Genomic DNA, 18,821 nt, shown 5'->3' with positions numbered 1-18,821 from the left:
TAGATTCAATACAATATCAAGCCCTCAAACTAGTAACACGTACTCAACATGGCACCTCCCTCACATCACTTCAGGCCCTTACAGGAGAAATGCCACTAAATTTACGTAGACAACACTTAACACTAAACTTCTGGGCAGCATCTCAATCAAACCCCCTTCTCCAAAACATGCTAAACCAAAACATACGTCCCCAAAACCAGGCACTAACTAGAAAACACCCTCTACTCACCCCAATATCCCAACGAATAATAAACTACCATAACGAACACCAAATAGGAAACCAACAACAAAACTGCAAACAATCAAACGTATTCACCCCAAAACTTAAAATCCCCAAAATAGACACATCCCTAGCCAACACAATAAACAAACAAACCGACCCAAACCTAGCTAAAAGCACATCACTAGCTTACATCCATCAAAAATGGCCAAATTGGTGTCACATATACACAGACGGATCCGCTGATCCGATCACAAATCACACAGGTTTCGGAGTCCATATAGCCCAACCAGTCAAAAATACTCAATCCTTCCGACTCCCAAACAACCAATCTATATTCACCGCAGAGCTCATGGGTATCGCCACGGCGCTCCACAGCCATCACACCAAAAACCAAAAAAAAATCTTAATACTCTCAGACTCACTAAGCGGACTTCAGGCCCTCCAAAACAAAAACACCAAAAACCGCCCCAAATTAATAAACCAAATTCTCAAAAGCGTAAACAAACTAACAGAGGCAGGCAAAAACATACAACTTATCTGGATACCAGCTCACGTAGGAATTTACGGGAATGAAAACGCAGACAGAGCCGCAAAACAATCTCTAAAAATACCAGACATAAGCCTTAAGCTACCAATATCTAAAGCAGAAATCAAAAGTATAAACAAACGTAAAATCACCCAAAAATGGCATAACCTCTATCAAAACACAAAAACCCAAATCCTAAAAACCCTCAAAAAACCCCTCACCAAACCAAAAATCCTCCATCCCTCCAAAAAAATCGATAGAATAATCACCAAACTCCAAACAGGACACACCAAACTAAATAACCACCTTCTAAAACTAAAAAAACACGCAAACGGGAAGTGCCCACACTGCACTCACCCAGAAACAATAGACCACGTACTACTACATTGCACCCACTACCTCACACAACGTACAACATTACAAACCAACCTAAATCCAAATAACGCTCTTACCTTAGAAGCAATCCTTAACCCCCAAAATAAAATAGAAAACTTCAAAGCCCTAGGCATTTACCTAACCAAAACAGAACTAATTAACCGTATTTAAAACTTCACTAAACCACCAACACTAAACATCCAAAAAACATCAACTCACCCCCACACACTCCCTTAGTCCCAACCACTCCCCCAAGGCATGTATTCCAAATCTCAAAATTTCAAAACTTTATATAAGCAACCACTAAACCCCCCTCCTTGGTTGCACTCCTCTCGCTACCACTTTTATACCACTAAATGGCCCGGCCGGGCCCGTGTGCGAAATACGCTCCAGTCGGAAAGCGCACGTAAAATCTCCTAATATAAGTAAGTAAGGTTTTAGGCAGAGAAGAGGTTTGACTCTCTTACCAAGCAGACCTCTCTCCCACAGCCCAGAGTGTGTACCGACTCTCTGTGGCACCCTCAGTTATTTTCTAAGATATTGTAAATTGTTAATTGTTCTTGTAAATAAAATTGTGATAAGTCTCCTGTGACTCTGGCTCTTTGCTGACTAATTCCCCAAGAAAACCAGCACGTCATTTGGAAGGAATTGTTCACCTAGAACAGTTCCATGATAATACGATGAAATGTGATATGCCTCTTCTCACTGTGCAAGTGATGATGTTGATGAAGCCAGCAGCCCCATGTTGGGTGCCACTTTGTAGCCGACGTGGTGTGATGTGTGCAGCCACTGGGCTGCTAGTTATAACATGAGGCAGTTCTTGGATGATGATGAAGTTTATTCTGTGTTTTGTCAGATGTTGGGAGTTCATGAAGAATGCATGAGGAGGGCAGGTGAGAAAGGAAGTTTAAGGAAGTGGACCAAAGGGCCATCAGAAGAAAGGTAGCATCTGACAGGTATTAAAGGAAGTCAAGATGCTTCACAGTCACATGAAGTGGTGGACATATAATGCATAGATAGGGGAAGTCAAGGTGAAGCTGTAGAAATCACAGAGGTTGTAAATGGGTATCAAGGTTGATGTTAGTTGGCTGACATTCAACTGCAGGCAAGGACAACATATAATGAACACAACATGAAGTGATGGTGATAATTGATGAAAATGTATATATATAATGAATACTAGGGGGTTATGAGGAGGTGGTACTTATGTGGCTAACTCCTTCAGAGTTAGCCCCACCACCCGGCTACAGCCGCAAGAGATTAGTGATGTCATTTGATTGTGACATCATGGTCTGCAAAGCATTGTGATGTAATTGCTTGATCTCAGTAAAGGATATCTCCTGTGGAAGTCATTTTAGCATAATAAATCTTTTCTCTTTACTTACTTATATCACCAATAAAGATCCAAGTTAGAATAGGTTTTCAGCACCTCACTGACTGGTACATGTACCTCACTGACATGCGGCCTGTACAATAACATTCTTGGTGCTGTTTTTTCACTTCATGGATGTGTTTTTATATTAGGAGCAGAGTATGTGAAAAAATAGTATAATATAGTAAAATATAGATAAATGGCAAACTGGATATATAGATAGCACAGTCCCTTGATTTGCAACTTAAGGAGAGTCCACAGTGTTTGTGTATGGGTTTCTAACCATTCAACATGCCTTTAAATCCTAGATAAATCACATGGTTGTTGTTGAAATATCTTGTGCCTAATTATGAAAGATAAGGCCATGCATGTGACTTGCCATGACTTGCTGTAAGCCAGGAGACTGACCCCTGGCCTGACACTGAATTGTTGCAGCCCAACAATCCTGTTTAAAGGTCATTCTTGTGATACACTAAGATTAACATAGTACAAGATCCAAGACAAGGTGTGACGCTATGTCTATATTCTCACATAACAATCCATCAGATGCATTTCAGTTTCATCCAAGATAGCCATATGCCCATCATACGATAGCTCCCTGTAATCTGGGGCAGGTGGTTCACAGCACAAGGTGGGAGGACACAATAGTTACCAGCTGATCCTCATTTTAGTCAGCTCAGCTGTGTAAAAATCAATGTGTGGTTCCTTGTTCAGCCCATCAAAAATCAAAGTTCCCAGGTTTTTATTTTTTCACCATCATTCACTCTTTTAAACATGTCGTTTTGCAGTATGTCAGTAAACAAAATGGTAAAAACCTACACACAAATGAAGATAATGATGTGATATGTGCATACATCATGATGTGTCAGCTTGATGTGCGAGGAACGCCCAAGTGATGTACAGTGGGTTGCAGCACCCTAGGCTACAGCCACATTAAAAAATATAATCTAAATACTTAAAAACAATGCAATCCAATATAACATGTACACTAAAGCTGCTTTACTGTGCCTCTGGTGTTATGATGGCAATAGGAGTTATATGTAGGGAGGCCCTTTCCCAGGTTGATGGCACATAACTGTGTATTTGGTTACATACTAGTTATTCCCTGAGAACCAATTCTTTTAATTTTTTAAGCCTTGTATAGATGTCATCTTACCCTTCTGGATATCACCACTCCTAGGTAGGGAGTCAGGAAAAGGATATGTATTGCCTTCTTACTCCTCTCAATATCACCACTCCCAGGTGGGGAGTCAGGAAAAGGTCATGTATTGCCTTCTAACCCTTCTGGATATCACCACTCCCAGGTGGGGAGTCAGGAAAAGGATATGTTTTGCCATCTTAAACTTCTCATATCACCACTCCTTGGTAGGGAGTCAGGAAAAGGTTATGTTTTGCTTTTTCACCCTTCTGGATATCACCACTCGTAGGTAGGGAGTCAGGAAAAGGTTATGTATTGCCTTCTTACCCCTCTCGATATCACCACTCCCAGGTAGGGAGTCAGAAATAGGTTATGTATTGCTCTTTCACCCTTCTCGATATCACCACCCCTTGGTGGGGAGTCAGGAAAAGGTTATGTATTGCCTTCTTAAACTTCTCGATATCACCACTCCCAGGTAGGGAGTCAGAAATAGGTTATGTATTGCTCTTTCACCCTTCTCGATATCACCACCCCTTGGTGGGGAGTCAGGAAAAGGTTATGTATTGCCTTCTTACCCCTCTCGATATCACCACTCCCAGGTAGGGAGTCAGGAAAAAGATAAGTATTGCTTTTTCACCCTTCTCGATATCACCACTCCCAGGTAGGGAGTCAGGAAAAGGTTAAGTATTGCTTTTTCACCCTTCTCGATATCACCACTCCTAGGTAGGGAGTCAGGAAAAGTTTAAGTATTGCCTTCTTACCCTTCTCGATATCAACACTCCCAGGTAGGGAGTCAGGAAAAGGTCATGTACTGCCTTCTTACCCTTCTGGATATTACCACTCCAAGGTAGGGAGTCAGGAAAAGGGTTATGTACTGCCTTCTTACCCTTCTGGATATCACCACTCCTTGATAGGGAGTCAGGAAAAGGTTATATATTGCTTTTTCACCCTTCTCGATATCACCACTCCTTGGTAGGGAGTCAGGAAAAGGTCATGTATTGCCATCTTACCCTTCTGGATATCACCACTCCTTTGTAGGGAGTCAGGAAAAGGTTATATATTGCTTTTTCACCCTTCTGGATATCACCACTCCTTGGTGGGGAGTCAGGAAAAGGTTATATATTGCTTTTTCACCCTTCTCGATATCACCATTCCTTGGTGGGGAGTCAGGAAAAGGTTATATATTGCTTTTTCACCCTTCTCGTTATCACCACTCCTTGGTAGGGAGTCAGGAAAAGGTCATGTATTGCCATCTTAACCTTCTGGATATCACCACTCCTTTGTAGGGAGTCAGGAAAAGGTTATATATTGCTTTTTCACCCTTCTCGATATCACCACTCCTTGGTGGGGAGTCAGGAAAAGGTTATATATTGCTTTTTCACCCTTCTCGTTATCACCACTCCTTGGTAGGGAGTCAGGAAAAGGTCATGTATTGCCATCTTACCCTTCTGGTTATCACCACTCCTTTGTAGGGAGTCAGGAAAAGGTTATATATCGCTTTTTCACCCTTCTCGATATCACCACTCCTTGGTGGGGAGTCAGGAAAAGGTTATATATTGCTTTTTCACCCTTCTCGATATCACCACTCCTTTGTAGGGAGTCAGGAAAAGGTTATGTATTGCCTTCTTACCCTTCTGGATATCACCACTCCTTTGTAGGGAGTCAGGAAAAGGTTATATATTGCTTTTTCACCCTTCTCGATATCACCACTCCTTGGTGGGGAGTCAGGAAAAGGTTATGTATTGCCTTCTTACCCTTCTGGATATCACCACTCCTAGGGAGGAAATCAGGAAAAGTTTATATATTGCTTTCTTACCCTTCTCGATATCACCACTCTCTAAGTAGGGAGTCAGGAAAAGGGGCTGTCCAGGATCAACTCCATTTTGGAGCATTTCTGGATATTTTTCTGGAAACATCTTTCTGAAGGCACCACGTCCATCAGTAGCCTGGATTAAACACACAGCTAGGACAAACAGCCTTGTTAACATCCTGAAAAATAGAAGCAATGCCTGCACTTGGTCATACAAGTACCTCAAGTCCATTCACCCCTACACATACTAAAATGGCTCCATCATAACCTATTCTTTCTTGCAATGTCATCAAGAACATTACATCCTCTGTACGACTTGGACAGATAACTCGGGTACTAGGGTTTGGATGTTCCTTAGTAGGACCCAAATACCCACAGGACTACCCAGACCCGTGGTTAGGCATATGATAAACTGTTTAATGGCAAAACGTATCTAGAACTTCCACGGTTACATTACTAGTAACTAATGTTTGCATTTCTTTCTGACTATGCATTTCTTTCTTTTGACTTTAGGTTATATATCTTATAAAGATAAAACTTCAGTCACCTTTAGTGTATGCATGACCAGATTGTTTTATATGAGTATCTAAATACATTTTGCCATGGCTACAGTCAAACTATTCCCAATCAGATATTTGTACATGTATATCTTTTGAGACTAACAGCGGGTACCCGGGTAGGGTCGGGTAATAGGGGGTTGGGTACCCGGTTAGTAAATTTTAACTCGTCCCAGCCCTAATACTCTGATTTTGCTCTCTTTATTTAGAAAAAAACTGAAGCAATCACATACGACCACGCAGCAGCCTACACACACAGTACAAGAATATAGTGAGTGAGTGAGTGAGTGTGTGAATATGGTTTAATGCCGTTTTTAGCAATATTCCAGCAATATCTAGGCGGGGGACACCAGAAATTGGCTTCACACATTGTACCCATGTGGGGAATCGAATCCAGGTCTTCGGCGTAACGAGCTAACGCTTTAACCACTAGGCTACACCCCTCCCCCTGCCCCTACAAGACTATAACGACCATTGGTATTTATAACTTCTATAGATCTAGGTAAATTCAATTACGAAATTATCAATAATAAATAATTTTAAGGTAATGTAAGATCGGTTAATTTCTTTTTAGAATCGTTACATCCATCATATGTTCACCAAGAAATTTTCAGGTCAAGTAGGCTTATCCCAGTACTTCATACTGATTTATAAAAAAAACAACACATAATACCGACTGCGTGTCCCCATGTACCAGGCTAGTTCCATAAACTTTCAGAAAGAAAAACACCAACCTGATTTTGTCAAACTTTTGAACTAGAAATCCCAAGTAATCAGCTTCTGACAGTACGGTACATACAACTGACTTAGTTTCCCGTTTACTGGTCATGCGATAGTCACATGTTATAATCACGTGCGCTTCTCACAAATTGGGACAGTCAGGATATAACCACGAATATTACTAACAAGTTCGTGGGATGTTCTGAGCTTAGCTTTACTTTTAGCGCCGGTCACTACCTGTAAATGCGAGTTATACGCCCTTGTTTCCTTGTTTGGGGCCCTCTTTGGGTTCTTCGTAAAAATGCTTTCTGTGAGTGAGTCGGACTTAACCCCGCTATCAGTTAATCTCGATGTGCCAGCATAATGTGAGAGGGAAACTCAAAATACCAGTACCACGAGCACGGGGTATTGTGTAACAACTCGATCATAATCAGGCTGCATCTAGGATATGAACACCCGAACGACGTTATATATGTCTGTTGACAACAAACCCGTGCAGGTGGGTTTAGACATTATTCAGCGGGAACAATGAATGATTCCAGCTATAATATCTCTAAACTTGCTCACAGAATTCCTATCCGATTTAAGACATGACCACTATAGCAGTAACACAAAGAAACTCACCAATGTGTCCATGTCCATATTCCAGATTTGAAGTTAACATTTACCATATGCTCATAATATCATAACACATAATTGCAACTAATTTCAGGGAATATGTGATCCGCTGACATTTTGAAGCGACAGTCATCTGCCTTTACACCAGCAATCATTTCGTTTTTAGCTGAAGATGGAACCCACGTTTTCGCGTGTCACATCACTGAAAAGGTTTTGGCATAAATCCTCAGTACGCAAGAAATATAGGAAAATGCTACATTGAAACGATGTTTGCAAACCTAGAGGAAAACTTTCACTTCCTTTGTGGAAAAATCGCCTGCCGTGCATTTCGGCATTGTCCACGACGAGTAGGCTAGACGTGTGTATATATGAACGAATACTATGTGTATATCTGGATCATATGGATATAAAGGATAGCTACGCGATAAATCGCAAAGAACAATGAAGAACGAAGCGTGGTTTATTTCATGAGACATTATTCTGTTCTGACGTCATTTCTGGAGCTTCGAACATACGCTCGCAACTTGATGACGTCGTATATGACGACGTCATTTTGAGAGGGGAGTGCATGTCTCTTGAGTTGTTCCACATAGTTGTAACTGGGCAACGCAGATAAACGCGATGGCCGAACGATCGCATCCAAAACCGGGAGAGATATGACAATCGGTATTGTGAGAAAATGTACAGGTAATCGACGTGAGGATTGTGAGAAGATGCGGGAAATGACATATTAAATATTACGTACCTTGTTACTTGAACTTAGTTGGGTTTTTTTTGGTGTTAACATGGGGTAAGAAACAATGGAGTCCATACAAATGTATGTGGACGAGTGCAAATATTACCTCACGCGCGCCAGTGAATTGTTTACGTCATCCGGACAGCATTGTTGACCTCATTAGAATGTTATTGTGACGTCATCCGATAATTGTGAGTAGTAGAAAAACTATGAAACGATGACATTGAAAGGAACCGCTGCAATTGTATTGCATCAACAAAGGAAATAAAGAATACTAAACGAGCTCTTTATAACACCAATTTTATGAAACTCGTGAATAGTTGTGGTATCTAACTCGCTTTCGCTCGTTAGATACCACAACTATTCACGAGTTTCATAAAATTGGTTTTACACGGGAGCGAGTTTAGTATTTTATTTATTACTTGCCATTTATAACGTTTTTTAGAATTATACTGTTGTGTATGAATAGGCTGACACCTACACGATCCACGGCATAGTCCAATTGAGTTTAACAGAATAATTCTTCAAACACGTCAAAAGTTGAAACGTATGAATTTAATAGCATACAACGGTCCACCTTTAGAATTCACAAAATTATCGTAGGGCTAAGACTATCGCAACTCACATACTTTAACAGACTAACGACTGTCGTTGCGCTACAATACGATCGCCTTGTGGAACGGGCCTTGCACCTCAAAGTAAGGATAAGAATTTATGGATGAACAACTTCTTTACTACAATTAAGAGCGACGTTTCGGTGTAGGTTCTCACACCGTTATCAAGTAAGTGATTTACAGAGTGTGGTTGGCAAGTATATATAGTAGTAGGAGGCAATGTTCATTTTCTGGAGGATGGCGCGTGCTGCTGGTGAGTTGACAGGGCTTCTTAGCTGTAGGCCAACTTGCCAACCACACTCTGTAAATCACTTGCTTGATAACGGTGTTAGAACCTACACCGAAACGCCGCTCTTAATTGTAATAAAGAAGTTGTTCATCCATAAATTCTTATCCTTACTTAGTACTCCAACTTCTAAATGCCTATCAACAAAGTTATTCGTCGTCTTCATGGGGGCGTGGCAATCTCAACCATCAACCGACTCAACAACCTGGAGAACAAGTACATCCATTCTTCCAACCACCTGACGTTCTGGATGCGATGCAGAGACAACAAACTCGTGCCTAAAGGCCTACAGCTAAGAAGCCCTGTCAACTCACCTGTTGCTGTTGACGAAGTAGACATGTTTTTAAGGAACGTGTGTCTCGAAAACCTCATAATATTTAGTTATGCTTTTCACCTGGCTGAACTCGTGAAACGTCACCTGGCTGAACTCGTGAAACGTCTACTGTCAGAGATGTGTTTGGGTTGTTGGTTTGACTTTGGAGAGCAGACACCACACACCTGTACTGGATTGTCAAATGAGGACATAGTGGATCGCTATATTGACATGGCCTGGAAGGAAACAGATGAAACTCAAGTGATTGATGGAATGCGTGATTTGGCGCTCAGGATCCACAACTGAAACATATGAGTACTCTTGTATGTTGTCAGTTTCAATGTGTTACCTATATGAATACGAACATTAAGACTGAACAATGGGAAGACAATCTAAAGAAGCAGGTCTAAAGGCTACAGCATGTATAACGCTTTTTGAATAATATCACTGTTTGTATATCATGTATACGCATATGTAAATGTGCGTCCAATGTGTTATACGAATAACTAAATTTGTTTTCATTTATCATCATGTTAAATGAGACAGGCGAACATAGCAATAGTTTAGAAAAGTATTTTGTCCCTGGTAAACCTGGATCGTTTAACGTCAATACATTTCTGAATGCTTGACATATTCGTGGGCAAATAAAATCCCATAAGAAAGTGAAATACTTTCTGGAACCTATTCTTCTCATAAACCTGTGAGGTACAAGTTCCCTAGGTTACGCGTTCACGTGACTGAGCTAGATGAAATGTGGGACATGGACTGAGCTGACGCCAGTCGCTATGCGAATGCAAACGGTGGTGTACTTATTCACTGCTGGCCACTGATATTCTTTCACGGTATTTGTTGGTAGTTCCACCGAGAAACAAAAAGCCAGACACCGTGACAGTAGGCCTAAAATGTCTTGTCGTCGGTCGTAGACCTAAGATGATCAGGGTGGACAAAGGCCAGGAATTTACAGCTTCTTTCAAAGAGTTTGTGACACACTTTAAATTAATTGTGACTCGAATCGAAGATATCAAGGCTTATGCAGAGAGAGTCATTAGGACACTGAGATCTCTCGTGTCTAGATATCTGACACACAACAACACAGACAAATACACCGACGCCCTGTCCGATTTGGTGTACAACTATAATCACACATTGCATTAGAAGTCTCTGACAATGGGCTCCTGCTGACGTCATGAAGAAGAACGTGAGTGAGTGAGTGAGTTGGGTTTAACGCCGCTTTTAACATTATTCCAGTTATATCACGGCGTGTCAGCTTAATGTGGGAGGAAAGCCCGAAGTGATGCAGGTCTCAGACGTTTACGACTTCGATGTACGGGTATGGTGCTGACAAACATAGAAACATAATCGGGGTGAACCGGGATTCGAACCCACAATCATAGGTTTCTGGCGTGTCCAGGGGACGCAACTCTGCACAGCGAATCGCCACGCCTTAGACGACTGGAAGATACAGCCTATATCATAATCAGTATAAGGTGTGCCTCAGGTACTCATCCTTCATTCCTCAAAGAGAACACGAACGTGTCACTTGTCTTGCTCCACTACCCATTCCTAGACTAACAAAAGATGGAAAGGAAATTATACATTGCTGACCTCAAGAAGTTCATTCAGTACTTCGCTAACTACCCAAGAAAACCATTTGATACTAACATTATTCCTAAGCAGCAGACCTCCAGAAAACAAATCTAATACAGCTAAAATAGAAGTGACGTCACACAATCAGGAGATAGTTGAAGGAGCCAAGGCATCACAGAACAGAACTAGGGCCATAACACGCAAAGCTGGTGACAAGATTGTCACAACCAAGAAAGTGCATTGTGAGGGTAAGATCAAATCATCGCTTCTACAATTCAAGGACACAGCTGCAGTTGGAAAAAGGGATATATTCAAATAAGTCACTATGTCCGTCTTGACTGACAAAGACTTTAGCGAGTCCTTAGCATCCAGTTTAGACCTGTTCGAAATGCCACCTTATCAAACAAGTATTGTACTTCATTATTTTAAGAATTTCTCATCTCTAATGGAGGGGGTGATTGCCTGGATTTAAAACGATTTCGTCTCCATGTGCATTTGAGAGTCACCCACACTGATGGGTCTGTACTGGAGGACAAAGAGCATGTGGCCCCTGTTAATACCAGTTTCTTCAAGCATTATGGTCGCAGATCGCGGTATACCTTCAAGGTCAATTGGTTCAGGTAATGGAGGTTATCCTTACAAAGCCTTTGTTAGGTTATGGGGAGGAAGGTAATTCGAGTCAACTTCAATCCCAGCTGTTTTACAAAGATCCTGGTGACACAACTGCTGACTTTGATGTTACAGATCCAATTACTGGAGGAAAAAATGGTCTCAGTTATCGAGCATCTTTCATTGCGGGAAGCAAAACCCTAACCATGTCAGATCCACTGTTGGAAGATGTGCTTAATAATCTCAGTCATCACTTACTCAATGGAGTCGATGTCAGTAACAAACTGTTCAGATCCAGTCCACAATTTACGCTTATGTCTGGCGCTTGTGAAAAAGAGTACAAAATAGAACAACAAGACGTGTACCTGAAAGTCTGCAAGCTGAGAATGAATAATGCCCTGGTTCTGGCTCATGCTAAACAGTGTAAGAACGCTAATGCGTTGTACCCCTACATCAAAATGTCGCTGAGACAAGCTGGCATAAGTGTTTCACAGATGGCTTTGACGTTATTTCAAGACAACTTTCGAAGTCGAGTCGTTGTTGGGCTTGTCATTGGAGCAGACGATATAAAAGCCAATGTGAAATTGTTTGAAGGAGCCAACATGTGGCGCGAGTACAAAGGCAATGATATAGAAAGAACAGAGTTTGAATTCGAGAGTTTGAGTGCCAGTGGCAAAGGGTCAAGGACGGCAAGATGGCGGCGCCCATGCACCAGGTAAACTGATGAACTATCTTGATTATATGTGGGTGTATGCATTGGACACTCAGAGACAAAGCTTTGAAATCAATGAGGGTGTGGTGATTGACATTGGCAAGAAGAGTAATGACTTGTCAAAGGTGTGTCATGAAATCTGGGTCTACACCAATTTGCGTATGTTGAGAGAAATGATCAAAGCTGGAGAGGTAAACATGTTGGATGTAGATGACTTCATAAAATATGTTCAGGATATCCGTCGTTTTTCTGGCAAGTATATTAGGTCGTCTGTATTGTTATACGACCATGAATACAGAACAGTGCAGAAAACTGAAGGCATGAGATGTGGCACACCATCACAAGATATCAAGGATTATCAGCCAAACCAAACACTCAAACGGCACGATGTTGCTTCAGATGGAAGCCGGTGTTGGTGTCAGCTCTAACCCTAACCTTTGCCATACACCATTCAGCGCCTGGAAAAGTGGACCTTTTATGCTGGATGAGATGGAAATTTGTCATCGCTTCAACCACTGAAACTGCCGGGAGGAGTACTGCAGAATGGCTCATGTTTGCATGCAGTGCTTGAAACGTGGTCACGGTCAGATGCAACATGTTGATGATCCAGTTGATCCTCCCAATCGCATGATTTCAGAGCAACACAAAGCTGACCTGAGGCAAAAAGCTTCACAGCAATTTAAAACCTGATTCCTGGGAGAGGCTGCTTGCAGCAGATGATCCTGAAAGAGATAATATTTTGGAAGGGGTAAGGGAAAGTTATGCCATTAACCATATTGCAATCAGCACATTAAACTGTAAAGACGCCGTGATAATTATATTAGCAGTTACGAGATGGTGTCACCACTTCGTTCATAAAGTGGTAATTGTTCAGACTGATAACATAACTGCCAGATCAATTATCAATAAGAGGACGTCCAATTCCCCCTTTTGAATGAAGTATTTGAGATACATGTTCTGGTAACAGGCGTCATAGAACTTCTTGTTACGAGCTGGTTATATTCCAGGACATCAAAATGTCATTGCCGATTCTAATTCAAGAATTCATGAGAAAGGAAAGCTGTCAAATGTGTTTTCATTGTTGCCTAGCCTCCAGTTGTTACATTTTTCATGTGAAAATCTGTCTATTCACATGAGTTGTGATATTATTAACATCAGATGGGGACCAGGTCAATATATCACTGTCAACTCAAGTGTTACACTGACTTTTGTGATCTGATCGCTATTGATACAGTACCAGTGACACAACAGGACGTATTGCCCTATATTGCGTACATTCGTGATGTGAAAAAGTTCAAATTAGCCACTGTATGTCAGAACTTGAGAATCATTTCAAATGCCCTTCAGGAAGGAGGATATCCGGATCCCATCAAAGATAATTGGCAAGTTCAACATGTTCTTCGTGGTGTAAAACGGGAAATTGGCGATATTCAGACCGCTGCAAACTCAGTTACGCCAACAATGCTGTCAGCAATACATGACAACATGGCTTTAGGTTGTCTTTTTGGTGCCTGTGTATGGGCTGCCTGTGTCTTAGGTTTCTTTGGTATGTTCTGGGGAGGCAATTTCTGGGGCGTTTGTGGCAGAGAAGCATATTCGTATACAAGATGTAAGTGCAGTAGAGGGTGGTTATTGTGTCAAGCTGAGGCACACTGAAACGTTACAATTTCGTGAGAAAAGTTTGGATATAATTCTGCCAAACATTCCTGGAACCAAGTCATGCTATCCAGTGCTAGAGTATCAGGCTGGTAGAGATGGAGCTCAACCTTTTCTACGTGACAATAACTACCAAACCCTTGGTTATGATAGATTTGTGTCCATAGTGCATCTTGCACTCAGGCTTTCTGGCAACCAACAAGTTGTGACTGGCCACTCTTTCTGCAGGGGTGGTGCATGCTGGGCCTTTGAGGTTGGACTTCCTGGGGAGATCATTCAAGAAACAAGCTTCTGGAGGGGTGATGCCTGTTTACGTTATCTGAACATTTGACAAACTACAAAACTGGACGCATTGACAACTTTTGGGAAATTACTTTTCATTCACATTCCTTGTCAATTTCATGTTCCTACTTATTCATTGTTTACTCACTGTGGTAAATCAATTATATTATTATTTTCTTAGTATTGGGACTAGGAGATTAAACTATTCACTTTGCCACTTGTACGATCATGGCAAGTTGATCAAGGTTTAAAATGATTGTGTGTCTTTGTGCTGAGGGGCAGATTTTACTGCATCTTGTGTGCTTTTTCCATATAGATATGAATTTGCTAGATTAAAACAAAATATTGAAATCAAGATGGCGACATGCAACCACCACAGAACCACGTCTACAGAAACTAAAGGACGCCGCACTGCCAAAACAAAACCCAAACTAAAAAAAAGCATGTTTATACATGTAAAGAGGCGAGAGAAAATGGTCCTCCAGGCTTGAAAACACTATCCAGTACACACTACATACAATAGGACACAGCTCAAGCTTGTCAAATCAAAATGTAACACATGCTTTATTGACTGAGTTTGAAAGGATGAAAAATACAAAACCGTTTGTGATTATGTCTTGATACACATAAAATAGATCAGTAAATTCTCCGATAAAGTGAAAAGATTGGTGTTGCAGCGAACACACGATTGTACACTGTGACGTAAAGCAATGTCAGAGAAATCCTTGTCTTCCATAATACACACAACAACTTTACTTGTGGTAAAGCTGCGTTCTACAGGCAAATGTGTTACTGTTTACCAATACAAGCATAGACATCAACTGTTATAAGACTTAAACCCCTGTGTCTAACATCTCATACGCTCTAAGTTACTATTCCCAAATAGGACAGACTATATGGAGAAATTGTATATTTTCTTGTTGGTTTTTCATTCAGAAACTGCTCTCGCGTCAAGTACGGTCGGATTTTCGCTATGACAAGCGACAACACATGTAGAATAGGATAACTGTGTGTTCGAGCACTGTGAAGAAGGGTTAATTGACTGTAGACTGAGGGCTGCTTCAATGAAGTGGTCGTCCAAAAATACTTCACTATCTATACTGAACCAAATTAAAAACTTCACAATCCTAAAATTGTAACATTTTGACCAGTTATCATTGTTGGCCCTTATTGTGTATTTAAACAGTAATGGCCACGTATTGTCTTCAGATAACACCCGTTTTTGTGCAGGTGAATCTATCAAAATCATGTGCACATTACTATAGTGGCAAAAGTGATTTTTCACGTGCAACTGGTCACGTGGCCATAATACCGCACGTGTTTTCAGCCATACTTGTTAGCAGTCATTAACAAAAAAAGAAAAACACAAGAAAACAAAAGTCTTTACGGCCATTTGGCATGCCAAGCCTTTCAAATGTGCAACATGAGCGTGCCATCGGCATGTTGCAGACAGGAACGTCCGTAGCTGAAGTCGCAAGGACGATGGGTTGTAGTCGACGGACTGTTTATGATTTACAGCAAACGGGTACCACCGCTGATCGCCCTCGGCCAGGTCGACCACGTGTGACGTCACATGCAGAGGAACGTCAGATTGTCTTACGTCACCCCCGTAACCGATTTTTGACGGCTACATCAACCAGAAATGAACTGTTTAGGGGTAGACTGAGTGCACAAACTGTTCGAAACCGTCTGAGAACTGCTTACCTTCAAGCACGACGGCCATACTGCGGGCCGATTCTGACTCAATTACACAGACGTCAATATAAATTGTGGGCACAGCGACACTTACCATGGACTCGGAGGATTTGGAATCAAGTCGTCTTCAGTGAAGAATCCCGATTTAATCTTCGATTTGCTGATGGTAGGGCGAGGGTGTGGAGGCGCCGTCATTAACGTTACGCCCAGTGTTGCGTACAGGAAGTTGACAGATTTCGAGGCGGAAGTGTCATGGTGTGGGGTGCTTTCTGTGGCAATGCACGTTCCAGGCTTCTTGTCATCCGTGGCAACCTCAACGCTGCTGCTTACCGCGACCAGAACTTCTGCCTTTTATGGCAGCACATGGACCCGGTTTGATCTTCCAACACGACAATGCCAGACCCCACACAGCAATTTTGACAAGGAATTTCCTTCAGAATGCGGGAGTCAACGTCATGGACTGGCCGTCAAGGTCTCCCGACCTCAATCCCATCGAACACGTCTGGGATGCTCTTTGCAGAAGTCTGCGCACTCTCCAGAACCAACCACAGATTTTGCAAGATCTTGGCACCATTTTGCAGCAACAATGGCGTCGTCTTCCCAATCATGTGTTCACAAGCATCACAAGGTCCATGCGGAGGCGTTGTGTGGCAGTTGTCAACGCACATGGTGGCCATACACGCTACTGAACTTGTGTGCCATCAGATTCTCGTGCTTGGGAATTATGATTTAAACTGTTGATGTTATTACTGAATACCGTAGATGCTTGGAACAAATTATGGTTACCACCGTTAATTAAAATCCTTCTTTGGACATTAATGATTAAAAAATACCTACTCTGATACATTTGTCCGTTGTATATCATATATGGGATTACTTTTAAAAATGTGAAGTTTTTAATTTGACTTTTTATTTCTACAACTGGAAATAGTTACTGCATTAACGATAGTCAAAATGGTGACTGAGTTCCGACTATGTACAGCGTCCTCCCTGTGGAAGGGTTTTATACGAATGCCTCTTCTATGTTCATTAGCAACTTGACGATTAGCCTCAGATCTCACTAATAAGTCGTTGCCGCACATTCCTTCGGGAGATGACGTGTTGTACTATTTTAAAACAGGAAGTAAACGTGAACATCAACAAGAGAAGTGAATATTGCTTTTACACTAAACCGAGAACCAAACAGAGGAATGACCGTTAACTTTTCAACATTGTATATTTTAATGTACGACAGTCACTGTCGTATGTTTACTTCCAAACGAGACGATAATGCCGTTTCTACCTCAGTGACTGAATACTTGACGACCAAGCAGCTATTCCAACGGTTGACGCGCTTCTTTATAATATAATCGTGTAAGGCACACTGTATAAGGACATAGAAAATATCCATAAGGTGAGACAGAAAATATGTAATAAAATATTGCTTCAACTCTCAGAGTCTCATAAGTGAATAACGAGAGAGGCATCTATATATGGCATAATAGATATAGACGGTGATTCAACAAGCGGCTTTTGTACATGGTATATGACGAGAGGTCGTGGAAACTGACTGCAATTGTTCACCGTGCGCTACATTCCTGCTGCCATTGTTGAGGGTACCTAACATTCCAATCTACCATTGTTGTCAACACGCTTTTCCTTTGTTGATGCAATGCAGTTGCAGTGGTTCCTTTCAATGTCATCGTTTCATAGTTTTTCTACTTCTATTGTGGTCTTCTGAGACGTACGGCTGTGGATGTCAGTGCATTTGTCTGTGAAAACAACGAAACACCTGTCAAAGAATCTGATACATGTATGTTTCAAACCGGGCTGTGGGCTGTGGGAGAGAGGTCTGCTTGGCATGAGCGTCAAACCCCTTCTGCTTAACATTTTGCTTCTGTATGTACAGTAAACTACGGTTATAACGAACACGCTTATAACGAACTAACGGATATAACGAACTAACTTTTTAGTCCCGACTATACGCTGCAGCTATGCTGTATATATGCTTATAACGAATTACGGTTATAACGAACTACAATTAGTTGTCCCTTTGAGTTCGTTATAACCGTAGTTTACTGTATTTAACAAAACTTAGAACAATAAAAGGGACTGTGACCGGTTGATACACGATGGGGTGTGCCCTATGGTTAATGAATGGCTGGACAGAGGGGAATACTTAATCCTGTTAATCCTGTTGGACTGGCACTAATCTTGTTGACATATTTACTGGGTGCTTTGAAAGAGATTATGGTGTCACTATAGACGAGCTTGTATTGGGGCTAATCCTTATGAGTCTAAATTGAAGTAATTGCTGAATGTTATTCTAATATAGGTGTTGACAGATTTACTTCAAGTTCATGGCAATCTATAAGACTATTGTAGACACATCTTTTGTCTTATTGGATATCATGTCTGGGAGATGGGATCTTGATACTTTAGGCTAGTATTTATCTAAAAGCCCTCCATAACCAAGAATCCAAAAACCACAAAAAATCCTAATACTTACCGACTTCCTTGGTGGGCTGCAAGCCCTCCAAAACAAAAATACCAAAAATCGACCTAAATTAATAAATCAAATACTTAAAAGCTCCAACAACCTAACTAAGGCAGGCAAACAAATAACATTCTTATGGATCCCCGCCCACGTAGGAATATACGGTAATGAAAACGCCGATAAAGCAGTTAAACTATCCTTCAAAATCCCAGAAATAAGCTTAAACTTACCCATCTCAAAATCAGAAATTAAAATTGTAAAGAAGCAAAAAATCACCCAAAATGGCATAACCTATATCTAAACTCAAATAGCGAAACCAAAAAAGGACTCAGCAAACCACTAACCAAACCAGAAATTCTCCATCCATCAAAACAAATCGACAGAGTAATCACTAAACTCCAAACAGGACACACCAACATAAATAACCACCTAAAACATTTTTAAAAAACACACTACAGGCAACTGCCCACACTGCAAACAACCAGAAACCCCAGAACACGCACTCATCCACTGTAC

General features: G+C 41.3%; 1 protein-coding gene across 5 annotated transcripts in view; it reads right to left on the bottom strand.

Annotated features, from left to right (window-relative positions):
* LOC124118623 (probable serine carboxypeptidase CPVL) overlaps positions 1-6,966 on the bottom strand; it is a 95,188-nt gene extending 88,222 nt beyond the window's left edge. For 4 of the 5 annotated variants that reach the window (XM_048386735.1, XM_048386734.1, XM_048386733.1 and 1 more), the window contains exons 1-2: positions 6,736-6,966; positions 5,451-5,623 (exon numbers count right to left, since the gene is read on the bottom strand). In XM_048386735.1, the coding sequence (XP_048242692.1) occupies positions 5,451-5,623; positions 6,736-6,830 (268 nt within the window). In that variant the 5' untranslated portion in view covers positions 6,831-6,966. Of the gene's footprint in view, positions 1-4,023; positions 4,036-5,450; positions 5,624-6,735 lie in introns of those variants that run through there. The other variant, XM_046480817.2, reaches the window with a different exon arrangement.
* Between the last annotated feature and the right edge of the window lie 11,855 nt (positions 6,967-18,821).

This window comes from Haliotis rufescens, unplaced genomic scaffold (genome assembly GCF_023055435.1).
Source record: "Haliotis rufescens isolate VD_foot unplaced genomic scaffold, xgHalRufe1.0.p SCAF_10, whole genome shotgun sequence".
NCBI lineage: Eukaryota > Metazoa > Mollusca > Gastropoda > Lepetellida > Haliotidae > Haliotis > Haliotis rufescens.
Note: the sequence above shows the minus strand (reverse complement) of the source record. Positions and strands in the feature narration are given on the sequence as shown.